Source organism: Procambarus clarkii, chromosome 41 (assembly GCF_040958095.1).
Source record: "Procambarus clarkii isolate CNS0578487 chromosome 41, FALCON_Pclarkii_2.0, whole genome shotgun sequence".
In the NCBI taxonomy this organism is placed as follows: domain Eukaryota; kingdom Metazoa; phylum Arthropoda; class Malacostraca; order Decapoda; family Cambaridae; genus Procambarus; species Procambarus clarkii.
In genome coordinates, this window is record NC_091190.1 from 18,931,950 (window position 1) to 18,944,749 (window position 12,800).

General features: G+C 44.5%; 1 protein-coding gene across 4 annotated transcripts; it reads left to right on the forward strand.

Annotated features, from left to right (window-relative positions):
- The first annotated feature begins 527 nt into the window (after positions 1-527).
- On the forward strand, positions 528-12,474 carry LOC123761090 (uncharacterized). 4 transcript variants are annotated; one of them, XR_011231126.1, is made up of 5 exons: positions 528-1,063; positions 2,073-2,225; positions 3,252-3,400; positions 12,058-12,274; positions 12,357-12,474. XR_011231126.1 is itself a non-coding variant. In XM_045747026.2 (4 exons), the coding sequence occupies exons 1-4, from the start codon at positions 904-906 to the stop codon at positions 12,175-12,177; spliced, it is 582 nt and encodes a 193-aa protein (XP_045602982.2). In that variant the 5' UTR covers positions 528-903; the 3' UTR covers positions 12,178-12,474. The 4 variants fall into 4 exon arrangements, 1 of the variants encoding a protein (XP_045602982.2); XR_011231127.1 differs by having other exon boundaries at positions 12,058-12,258; positions 12,340-12,474; XR_011231128.1 differs by having other exon boundaries at positions 12,058-12,258.
- Positions 12,475-12,800: the final 326 nt, after the last annotated feature.

Sequence of the window (12,800 nt, forward strand, 5' to 3'; positions counted from 1 at the left end):
GAAAGTGTTTATGTTGACAATGTAGCCGTCTTTGTCATTTATCAATGTGTTGCATAATTGTGAAAGACATACACAAGTGGCAACACCTTGCCTGGCCCTCGTCCTGGGAAGGCTTGACGACCTCGGCTCATTAATCAATAAGTTGCTTAAAGTCACTAATATAAACGGAGTATATAATAAATATCACACAGTTGGCTCTCTTTACGAAGTTACTGTGAGGATATATAATTGTTATTGAGAGGTTGTAACGGTCAAGAGGCGGCAGACGCCCACCCTTATCACCTCCCGCCCTCCTCCCTCCTCGAACATTTCACCTCTACATACTCTACCTCTCATTACTAATATCTTTTATACCTTTAAACTGAAAACAGAGATGTGTATTTGCTTGAAATTAGCGTACCCGGACCTTGAAGGACAGTCGTGGAGTGGAAAGTGTCTGGTAAACATAGCGTATTGTTATCAATGGCTGGGCGTAGGCTTCCGCCTAACGTTAGATAAGATATGAAGCGGTTCACCCTGGCACCAGCCTCACGCCCCTCACTCAGTATCACGCTCTCGCCACACCTGCAAGCTCGCTACACCTACGCATGTACGCTGGCTACACCTACACCTGCACGCTTGATACACCTACACCTTTACGCCCGTGCCACCTCTTTGGTGGCTTAATCTTTATCAATCACTTACACCTGCATGCTGGTTAAGCCCACACGTGCACGCTCGCTCCCACTTTACCTGCACACTCACTACTCTCACACCTACACATTACACACTTAAAAACACTTGCTACACCCACAAACAACTATATATCTGCACCAGAAAAAAAGAAACCTTCCTGGTAGGGGGACAGGTGAAGCAACAGGAATATAGGCTAGCCGGCTGTACTGACTAGTGAGGACCACAACGATGAGGCTCCCTGCGGTGTGGCTGCTGACGGCGGCGCTGCTGGGCGTCCAGCATACAGCGAAGGGCGCCCAGAACATGGGACCCAAAAGAGAACTACCTGACGATACACTCTTCAACGATCCCGCCGTCTTCTGTGAGGGCTGTTACGGTATGGTGCAGGGTAAGTGGTGCTCTAGATCAGTTGCTCAGAGTTCGAACCTGCCAGGGTTCTGGTTCGAACCTTCCAGGGCTCATCAGGCAATCGATGATGAACTGGTTATGGGACTGTGTAACCTTAGGGGGGGGGGGGGGTGAGCCTTGGTTATGCTGGTTCGAACCCTAGTAGGGGTCATAGAGTTCTTATGTGATCTATGGCTTGCGCGTGCATGCACCTTTCTCACACTTGTAAAACTCAGCGCGGCCCGTGCATGAGCCTGAATTTGATGAAAAACTGTATCTAAATGGATCCATGTGTGTCGTCGGGGGTTGATCAGTCGTGGAGCTTAGTTATTAAGCATTAGGACTGATCGGTGTTGGGGTTACGGTACTCTGGATGTTTAGACGGTATATATATATATATATATATATATATATATATATATATATATATATATATATATATATATATATATATATATATATATATATATATATATATATGTGTGTGTGTGTGTGTGTGTGTGCTTATTTACTGTGGGAATGCATGTAAGTGCTCATGTGTGTGAACGCATGTAAGTGTTCATGTGAATGAACGCATGTAAACGCACATGCATAGGTTCCACATGTCTGCTATAGACACGCATGCATGTCAAGGGGTAGACACGCGACATGTCCACATAGCACCATAATGTAATCATGCTGAATACTTCTGGAGGAACGCCACGATAAACATGTGATATGACGCCAGTAAGCATTGAGTTCATAATGACGATAGCTATAATTGTCTTCTCCCCATTGTGTGCTCCGAAAAAGTCGATTAGGATAATGAATGTCTCCAGTAGAGAGGTGGTGGGGCAGTGAGCTCCCCCTCTAGTACAAGGGTGTGGGTTTGTGAGGTTCCTCCAGTACAAAAAGGTGGTGGAGCTATTAAGGACAAAGCCTTAATCTTGCATAGGTCTTGGCCTTCAAGACCCTAGACCAACCCTAGTGAGCGTCGAGTAACAACATCGCTGCCTTGCCTCTCCCACCAGAGTTGTACAAGCTGATGGAAATGTGGGGCAAGGAGAAGGGCTCGCTGGAGGATCACATCGACGCCGCGCTCCTGGCCGTCTGTAGCACTGATCGACTTAGAGCCTACGTCCTCTCGCCGCCCAAGATGATGCGACTCTGTTCCGGCATCAGAGGTTAGTAGGTTCATCTTTTTCATCCTTAGCGAATCATGGATGGTTGGAGAGCTCAGCTTCACTTATATTAGTTACTTCTTGTTGAAGCTCGAGAACGTTATGAGACGGACAGACCAGAATGTCTGTTAGTGCACGCTGACTCATGACACTGAACTCGGACACCGAGCCATAGTATAGGTCCAAACTTTATGACAGGAGAGGAATACCCCTAACTAATATAAGTTAGCTTTATTTATTAGTGGTAAAGTTATTATAAATCCCTTCTGGTTAATGACAAAATTACGTAGCAAATGTAATGATTTTTTTAGGCATCCATTTTGAAGAACACTCGCAAGAATCATTTTCTCAAATCAATGTAAATTATACTTCTCAAATGTGGCAGCATTTTCGCATAGTATACTGTCTTGTGTTATATCACCCTCTCCGAGACTGACCTCCATCACCACTGTCAACACCCAGATGTTGTCCACCAACCTAGAACTCCGTCGAGGAAGTGTGGAACACTATATTAAGTAGCGTCACTGAAGGAAAGTTTTAGGAATATGTTAGTCAAATACATGAGTGAAAAATGTTAGTTGTAAATAGGCTCGAATGGACCAGCAGGCCTACTACAACCTCGACCTCCCCCACTATCACCACCACTGTCTCCCTTCTCCCCCAAACATTCCCTCCTCTCCACTACATAGCAACATGATAATATCGTTTTCTTCCTATTGGAGGGGGGGGGTGTTGTACATGCTGCTATGATGGTATGTTCCCTCACAGGATGATTGGCGCTGCCCAATAAACTCATCTCCTCGGGGCAAAATTAAAAAAAAAAAAACTAATATGGTACACAACTCACACATAAACACCCATACCTCTCTCCACCACGATGCCCTGTCCTCTCCCTACACCATTCTTCATCACAATAACCATCATTCCTCCTCTGCTTACTCCCAAAACAAACATCCCTCCCTTCACCCAAAATCATCCCGTCCGTCTTTCCCTGGCAGCGTAGGCTTACCTCCTTGCCTCCTTCCGCAGCTCACTATGAGGACGACTTGGGACTAGCCTTACTCACCCACTATTCGGCAAAGAAGAGAGCCAATGTGGACAAGATATTCGAGTCTGTCTGCAGGAAGGCCATACCGGCGTGTCCCAGGAACACCAAGCCCATGTCAGTAGCCAGGCAGGTAAGTGGAACCCGTGTTCAGTGTGGCTAGGCTATGCTCCGGGTGCTGAGTTCAGAGAGAATACATAGTTGCTCAGCCTGTATCCTAGTCCCCGCAATACGGAGAATGTCACAAAGGATTCCATTCCCGGGATTTTAACAAAACTAACAGCGATAAACTTTCTTTAACGATAAAATATAAGACCAGTCACGTGTATGACAAAAATGACAGGACACTGCGTATGACAAAACATGACACAAGACATGCTAACTGGAAGTGGGAAAATTCATGCTGCATGTCAACAATATATTAATTTTAATAATATCGTTAATAACGGCCTTTTTATTCCTGGACTTGGCGCACATAAAATCCTGGTGGAGCCGAAAGTGTGGTGTGCGTGGTGTATTGTGGGGGGTGTTTGTGTGTTTGTGGGGGGTGAGGCGGAGGAAGGAGAAGGTTTGGTGGGCGGTGTGGGACTAGGATGGAGTTGGGGGGGGGGGAGGAGGCGAGGGTTGGGATGAGAATACAAGGGAACATAGGTATTAAAGAATCTAATCTGGTCTAGGTTCATGTGATTTCTCAGAAGATATACTTCAAGGAGTGTGTGATTATGGACCCCAGACATATATCTTATTTGGCGCCGAGGGCGCTCGCTCCCCTTGTACAACGGGGAGTTGTCTCGCTCCTCGTATTCTATAATAAATAATAATAATAATAATAATAATATGTCATCCACACTTCCGTAAAAATATACCTTTCATTCACCTGGGCTCTAGGAGCCCAGGTGAATGAAATGTATATTTTTGTCATCCACACTTCCACGGAAGTGTGTCATCCACACTTCCACGGAAGTGTGTCATCCACACTTCCACGGAAGTGTGTCATCTACACTTCCACGGAAGTGTAGATGACAATTTATATGACGTGGCCATGGATCACTAATTCCTCTGAGCTTCAGTAGTAAGTCAGGGAAAGTCGAAAATTCCAGCATAGCAGGAGTACTTGCTTCTAGAATCTTTTCTTATTAAGATCACTCATAGCCGAGTGGACAGAGCTTCTGCCTCACACGCATGGGGTCCGTGGTTCCAGTCCCCTAGAGGTCAGGTGTGTGAAATAATAATGATATTATTAGTGTAGTAGTAGTTTGGTTAGGTTTGATTGGTTGATCGCGTTGTTTGGATAGCTTAGGTTGCGTTATGTTTGGTTAGGTTTGACTGGGCAGGGTCGGTATTGTTGATGAAATGCAAGACGTCATTCACCTCAAGTCACAGGTTCACGCATTTCCCATTTATTGCATTGCGTCTATGGAAAGTCTCGCTTCGCATTCCTTAGCAGGTGCTTTACGAACACATTCTTAGAACATAACTCGTTCGCGGTTAGGGCACTGCACATACACTTGAGATATTGATTTAGACCTGGACTATTTTCAGGATTAAAGTGTTCTCACTGGTTGGTCAGTAAGCAATTGTGGTTTCCTTAATAAACCTCTAGAGGTTTATAGATCTTAAACCCAACACCAAAACAAACCGTTCATTACATTTAAAGTTATTCTCTTCACAACATTAAACCACATATAAACTAAATAATATTAAACTAGGATTATACTTACAATTGTAACTTTCCAGCAAATGAAGCTTTCATGCTTCTGCGTATTAAGACAGCATACATTATTGTCCTCGTTATGGCAGCTCAAGTCACCGAACTTGGAGTCAGACCTGTATAATAATTTCCAGCTGTAATCCCTTGTTTTATTCTATTTTGTATCTTAATTTATGTTGGCATGAATTCAAAATCTTTGAATTACACAGTAGTTGCTATTCACATGCAACTGTCCCTAAGACATGTTCTAGCATCCTGTTGGTTATATATGTGGTATTGTAGGTTACAACGACTAGGCTCTATATATGTTATTGTAGGTTACAACGACAAGGCTATATACGTGAGTTAGGCTATAATGACTAGGCTTTATACAAGATAGAGGCAAACAGCGACTACGCTACATTTGTGATAGGGGCTACAACGACTAGGCTGCATACAGGGGCTAAAACAACTAGGCTACATACGTGATAGAGGCTACCTGCATTGTAGTTAGTTTTCTAATGTTCCTATTGCCTAGTCAGTAAGGCAATAGGCTTACTGACTCAGACTGATCGAAGTTCCCTGCACCAGGAGCAGGGCTCTAGGCGCGGTCACCCATCCAGTGCTGGTCTTAACCTGACTGAAAAGAGTGACAATACCGCCATTGGTAGAAATCATAATATACATCAGTGAATATATATGATATAGTTTGGTTTAATGTTTGCACTTAGGCCTATCAGCCGCAGTAATTTTCTGTGATTCAAAGTCAGTTCTTCACGCCCTTAAAAAACCCGACATGCAAAATAGATACTAGGAACGTTGTAACATTCATTATAAACAACATTATTAATGCAAAGAGCAAGAGTTTCAGTCTCATTTGTATGGATACCATCTCACATAGGTGTTGGCCAGCATGATGACACAGACAAGTCAGCTAAAACTGCATGTGATACTGAAATTGAGTTGGATATGGGCATGCCAATCTCTTCTGTAAAAACCGCAATATTCAGGAAATTAAGGAAGACAGAAGAGCAGAATAGCACACAAAGGCCAGAAATCACGAGTATAAAGAGCTTTGACATATTTAGAACTGAGAATTATATGTACGGGCAGCATTAAACATCCACTAGATAGTAGACATTGTAAATGCCAGAATTAGGCTGGGATATCGATATCTATGGCAGGTGGCTGCAGGTAATGAATCCCCCAATTGTGAACATTCCAATTGTAAACTATGTGAACAAGAGCTGGGACATACTCTCCAACACTATATCTGTGATTGCCCTGTTATCAGTGACTTCAGACCATATGGTATGAGGTATTTTGAGTTCTGTAATTACTTCATACACTCAGGAATATTTTAAGATATTCTTGTGCTGTACCCAGATTTTGCTAGTGGAGGCCTTATATTTCATGTTTTTTTTTTTTTTTTTTTTTTTTTGACATATATACAAGAGTTGTTACATTCTTGTACAGCCACTAGTACGCGTAGCGTTTCGGGCAAGTCCTTAATCCTATGGTCCCTGGAATACGATCCCCTGCCGCGAAGAATCGTTTTTTCATCCAAGTACACATTTTACTGTTGCGTTAAACAGAGGCTACAGTTAAGGAATTGCGCCCAGTAAATCCTCCCCGGCCAGGATACGAACCCATGACATAGCGCTCGCGGAACGCCAGGCGAGTGTCTTACCACTACACCACGGAGACTATGTTCTCTCCTGTGATTTTTAGTCAGAGTTGATTTGTTTTGTATTGAGGCTGGTATTTGCTGACTTTAGCCCTCCTGGCCTGAAGTATGTTGAACCCTGTAACTACTATATGAATACTGGAACACTTGATATATTGGACTTGTACCAAAGATTGACCATGTAATGTATCAATTATACAATGTATGTGATGTAACTATATAACCTGAGCTTGTAAAAACATCTTAATGACCTTAAGTGGTTAAGTATATAAAAAAAAGATTAACATTTTAAAAGCACTACAATTACCTTCTGTGATTGATTGTTCAATAAATCAATGAACTACAGTATATGTTTAACAGATCTCTCATCCTGTCCATGGAGGACAGAAGAAAATGTATATATGATGGTTAGCATTATAAATGTCTGGCCATGTCTGTGGTAGAAAAAAACTTGTACCCAGACACAGCTGGGACTTGCTTAACTGTCTCAAGTGAACAGCTTCTCAAACAAGAAGATCAACATTCGCACAATGTTTTGCTGACAAACCCAAGTATGTTTAGTCTTGAACATAGTTCGAGACTAAAGTAAACTTTCAGTGTATACCAGTATATCCCCCGAGAAGCAAGGTACACCATTTGGTATACATATATTCCTGTGCTGAGAAGTATATGTGGACGTGCTGCTTATTTAACGTACTGAATGTTGTATCGAAAATATAACTCATTGTATCCTAATGTATGTATCTTCTCTATAACAATGTTCTAAATTCGTGTTCTGAAACGTCATACTGTGCCAGCCTATTTCTTAGGTTCGTGCGCTTGACCGAATGTAATATATATTTAATTTGCGAAATATTATAGGTTTTTCCTTAAGCCTTAGTTCGCAAGGATTTAAAAGGGTTGTATATAAGAATTTAAGCATTCAAAGAAAACGGAACTTTTTATTTAGGTGAAGCTATTGAGTTTCGTTTTCTTTGATGCAGAGCTGTTCATGTTCGGGCAGACAATTTTAAAATGCAGCACACATATTTTTCTCCCCACCAGTCTCACGAATGTGGAATATTCCTATTATAAGTATAAACAGTATAAAGTATAAACAACACTCCCCAATTCTTCCTATTGGGGAGTGTTGTACATGCTACTATGGCGGTGTGTCCTCTCACAGGATGAGTGGCGCTCTCCTAATAAACTCGCCCTTCAGGGTAAAATTTAAAAATTTAAGATGACTTAGGAATTAAGTAATAAATTATTTTTATTGTTAATATTGTTACAATTATTATTATAGTTATTATTTATTACCAATTAATTATGCATATTATTAACAAGATAATGCATATTATCTTGCATTGAAAGCCATATGTTTAAAAACAAGAAACTACTAAGGCATTCAGAAAATCTAAACCACGAATTTTCTCAAGCTTAAATGGGTAATTAACAATAGAGAAACTATTGAATTCTGAAACATGTCGATCATTATATGAAGTCATTCAACTTTCACCTGTTGCTTTCAACCGCATCTTTCAGGTCGACACTCGACACCCACTGATGAGCTGGTTCACTCACTGATCGACTCGTTCACTCACTGATCGACTCGTTCACTCACTGATCGACTCGTTCACTCACTGATCGACTCGTTCACTCACTGATCGACTCGTTCACTCACTGATCGACTCGTTCACTCACTGATCGACTCGTTCACTCACTGATCGACTCGTTCACTCACTGATCGACTCGTTCACTCACTGATCGACTCGTTCACTCACTGATCGACTCGTTCACTCACTGATCGACTCGTTCACTCACTGATCGACTCGTTCACTCACTGATCGACTCGTTCACTCACTGATCGACTCGTTCACTCACTAATCGACTCGTTCACTCACTAATCGACTCGTTCACTCACTAATCGACTCGTTCACTCACTAATCGACTCGTTCACTCACTAATCGACTCATTGGCTCATCGAGTCTATTCCCTCTGTTGTTGTTGTTAAAGATTTAGCTACTCAGGACGAAGTGTCCATGTAGCACGGGCTATGGTGAGCCCGTAACTATTCCCTCTGGAAGATCATTGACATATACAAGAAAAAAGATAGGTTCAAGAACTGTACCCTGTGGGACTCCGATAGTGACATCTCGTCACGCTGTGAGCTCTCCCCCTCATAATCCTCATTTTGACCAAGTCAATATAGTTTTCACGCTCACGACAACAACAACCCCTCCCCCCCTACCTCATACACTCACTACAACCCCCTCCACCCACACGGTCACTATAACCCCCCCTCCTCACTATTATATAATCACTGTGGTCGACGGAAGCACAGTACCGTGATCTTAGGTGAACCTGGTCATCAGCCTCTCCCCTCCTCCCTCAACCAACACCCCCATCCCCCACTCCAAAAACCCCCTACCCCCTCTCCAAAACACCCCCACCTTCCCCCTCAACCTATACATTTTTCAACAATCAGCTTCCCGATTGCTCGCCGCACGAGAGGTGCAAATTGAAGGATGCAATTAAAAATGTATCGTAATACGAGGCTTCGCGTCTGTAATGTGGGGCGCGCGGCAATTACACCCGCTGGCTATTTCTGAAGTTCCCCCCCAAAGTCTTTGTTCATACCTCTGTGGCGAGGGTGATGGTGTGTTTGTGTTTGTCAGTCCTAGAGGAGGTAATGACAGGTCGCTGCCGTGTGGGAGGGGACGCCTAACCACTGGTTCTCTCTCTCTCTCTCTCTCCGTCGTGCATAATGTCATTAAAACGGATGTAAACAAACTTTGTGATGTATACATTTTCCCCTTTATTCCTGAGCTTAAATATGTAAACCTTTGTTGTAACGGATATATAGAATATTGATATATTCTGCTGTGGTGCGGCCACACCTGGGGCCAGATTCACGAAAGCACTTACGCAAGCACTTACGAACGTGTCCATCTTTCCTCAATCTTTGACGGCTTTGGTTACATTTATTAATCAGTTTACAAGCATGAAAACTTCCCATTCAACTGTTGTTATTGTTATAAACAGCCTCCTGGTGCTTAGGAGCTCATTAACTGTTTAATAATTGGAAACAAAGCTGCCAAAGATTGAGAAAAGAAGTACTGGTTCGTTAGTGTTTGCGTAAGTGATTTCGTGAATCTGGCCCCTGGTCAGTGTGGCCCACGACCAAAACCTGGCCAGTGTGGCCCACGACCACATCTGGTAGCCAGTGTGTATTTTGATTGAATTTTTCCTTTTCGGTTCGAGGTTAATGCATCTTCTCCATCGTTGACTGGTTCCAGGTTCATTCTGCCTCGAACAGCTACGCGTGACCTCACCAGTGACACCGACCAATCAAAAGCCCGCCACAGCATAAAGCTGCCAATTCCCGTTTCAAACTCGTTCACTCGTCCACTTACAACCTTAAATAATTATCTACTCGGCTGATCTTAAAAAAAAATCCTTTGCTATGAAACCTTTAAGCAACTCCCTTTAAATGGACACAATTTGAAATTACATAATTTTTTTAACGTAAAGCTCTTGTTCGTCGGGTGCTCAAAGATGTAGTTGAAACACGGACTCGCTGGCCACCTGGTGGTGCGCGACTGAGGTTTAACTCTTTATCACGTAAGGTTTAGCTCTTTATTGAGTGAGGTTTAGTTCTTTATCGCGTGAGGTCTAGCTCTTTATCGCGTGAGGTCTAGCTCTTTATCGCGTGAGATCTAGCTCTTTATCGCGTGAGGTCCAGCTCTTTATCGAGTGAGGTCCAGCTCTTTATCGCGTGAGGTCCAGCTCTTTATCGCGTGAGATCTAGCTCTTTATCGCGTGAGGTCCAGCTCTTTATCGCGTGAGATCTAGCTCTTTATCGCGTGAGATCTAGCTGTTTATCGCGTGAGATCTAGCTCTTTACGGGGCGTAAAGAGCGAGACCTCACTTGATACGAGCCTTTTTGTTTACCTTTTGCGTTATAATTGAACTATTATGATGTTCACATTCTTTATCGAGCCTGGCTTAAAGTTGTGGATGGAGGCGGCTTCCACAACTTCTCTCAATGCATTCCAGTTGTTGACCATCCGTACAGTGTACCAGTATTACATTCCTTCGGCTCATTTATGTTTCCAGCTTCCACTTGTGTCCTTTTGTCCTACTTTCTCCCAATTTGAAGAGGCTATCCTTGTCCACTTTATCTATTCCCCTCTCAGTATCTTGAATGTTGTGATCATATTCCCTCTGTTCCTTCTATTCATTAGGGTTGTGAGATTCAGTTCCACTAGCCTATTCTCGTGGGGAAGAGGTGTGGTGGGGTTGATATTGGTTTCGGGGTGGTGGAGGTGTGGGTGGATGTGACTGTGGTGGTGGTGGAGTTAGGTGTGTGTGGGGTGTGGGTGGATTTGGGTTGTAGTGATCGTAGTGGTGATAAAAAAACTCTTACCAATCGTTGTTGTTTGTTGTTTTAGATTCAGCTACTCAGAACAAAAGTTCCAAGGTTAGCACGGGCTATGGTGAGCCCGTAGTAGACTTACCTGGCACAGGAGCGGGGCTGTGTCTCTTACCAATCGTTATAATTCCTCTTTATTCGTCACCTATTCCCATTTTCCTTTTTTTCTTTTGTCTCTCACTTATCCCCGCAAAATTTCGGAACACTTACTCTCTCCCTCCCTCCCTCTCTCTCTCAGTTCTCCCTCTCCACTAGTCTCCCCCGGAGCCCTCTCCCCACCTATTGATCCCAACAGGTGTCTGGGGAGAGAAGAAAAGAGGTATATTAGGGGAGAAGCGCATGGGGGAAGAGATAGAAGAAAGAGGGGAACATACAGCAGGGGGGGAAGAAATGAGGGGAGGTACAGCAGGGGTAGATACAGCAGGGTAGGGTAGAGAGCAGCAGGTGAGAGAGCAGTTGAGGGGAGAGCCATCACTGAGTTATTTTGAGATGGACGAGGCTAATGTATCTCCCCATTGCCAGGGTAGGAGAGAGGGGGGGGGAGGCATGTTAGAGGGGGAAGGAGCATGTAAGAGGGGGGAGCGGGGGGCATGGAAGAGGGGAGAGAGGATGGAGGGGGATCATTTTAGAAAGGGGAGGGGGAATGGGAAAGAGAGAGAGAGGGGCGAGTGGGGCTTGTGAGAGGGGCAGCACGGTGCATGTGAGTGGGAGAAAAGGGGACATGTTAAGAGAGGGGAAGGAGGTATGTTAGAAGGGGAGAGGGGTGTGTGTGTGTGTGTGTGTGTGTGTGTGTGTGTGTGTGTGTGTGTGTGTGTGTGTGTGTGTGTGTGTGTGGAGGCCCCAGGAGTCACCTCAGACCTGCGTTGTCTCTCTCCCTGTCACAAGGCGATGCTCAAATTGACATCCTTAACCATCACAATATAAATAATATAAATATTGCTTAATTTTAAATGCAAGACAATGAACCCGAATTAACTAACAGTTTCCTCGCCATTTCAGGAAAAACGAGAGAAGGAAACTAATGAACCCAACAAGAAGGACAAGAAAATGAAGACTGAAACGAAAGAAGTCAAAATTGAGAGAAAAAGTTCCAGTGAGAAGAAAAAAGATGAATTGTAAACGTTTCTCTGTCTGAGGCCAGGGGTGCCAGAGGCCAGGGGTGCCAGAGGCCAGGGGTGCCAGAGGCCAGGGGTGCCAGAGGCCAGGGGTGCCAGAGGCCAAGGGGTGCCAGAGGCCAGGGGTGCCAGAGGCCAGGGGTGCCAGAAATCAGGGGTGCCAGAGGCCAAGGGGTGCCAGAGGCCAGGGCGCTTGGCACGCTCTTGACCATCTAGTGTTCTCAGAAACAGAGTACCGGTTGCATAATGCTGTTCACGTCTGTCTTTATACATTTAGCGAAAGTAAATGACCGATAACAAATTCAGTCTGTAATTTCTCCTGCTGTAAACACGAGTGTCGCCAGTCCTGTCACGGCGGCACTACAGCGATACAGAGTCCCGGTCACGCTCCTGTAGTCCCGGCCACGCTCCTGTAGTCCCGGCCACGCTCCTGTAGTCCCGGCCACGCTCCTGTAGTCCCGGCCACGCTCCTGTAGTCCCGGCCACGCTCATGTAGTCCCGGCCACGCTCCTGTAGTCCCGGCCACGCTCCTGTAGTCCCGGCCACGCTCCTGTAGTCCCGGCCACGCTCCTGTAGTCCCGGCCACGCTCCTGTAGTCCCGGCCACGCTCCTGTAGTCCCGGCCACG

Coding starts and splice junctions, on each gene's coding strand:
- LOC123761090 (XM_045747026.2), top strand. CDS start 904: ATGAGGCTCCCTGCGGTGTGGCTGCTGACGGCGGCGCTGCTGGGCGTC. Junction 2,226..3,251: donor ACTCTGTTCCGGCATCAGAG/GTTAGTAGGTTC, acceptor CTCCTTCCGCAG/CTCACTATGAGGACGACTTG. Junction 3,401..12,057: donor CCATGTCAGTAGCCAGGCAG/GTAAGTGGAACC, acceptor TCGCCATTTCAG/GAAAAACGAGAGAAGGAAAC.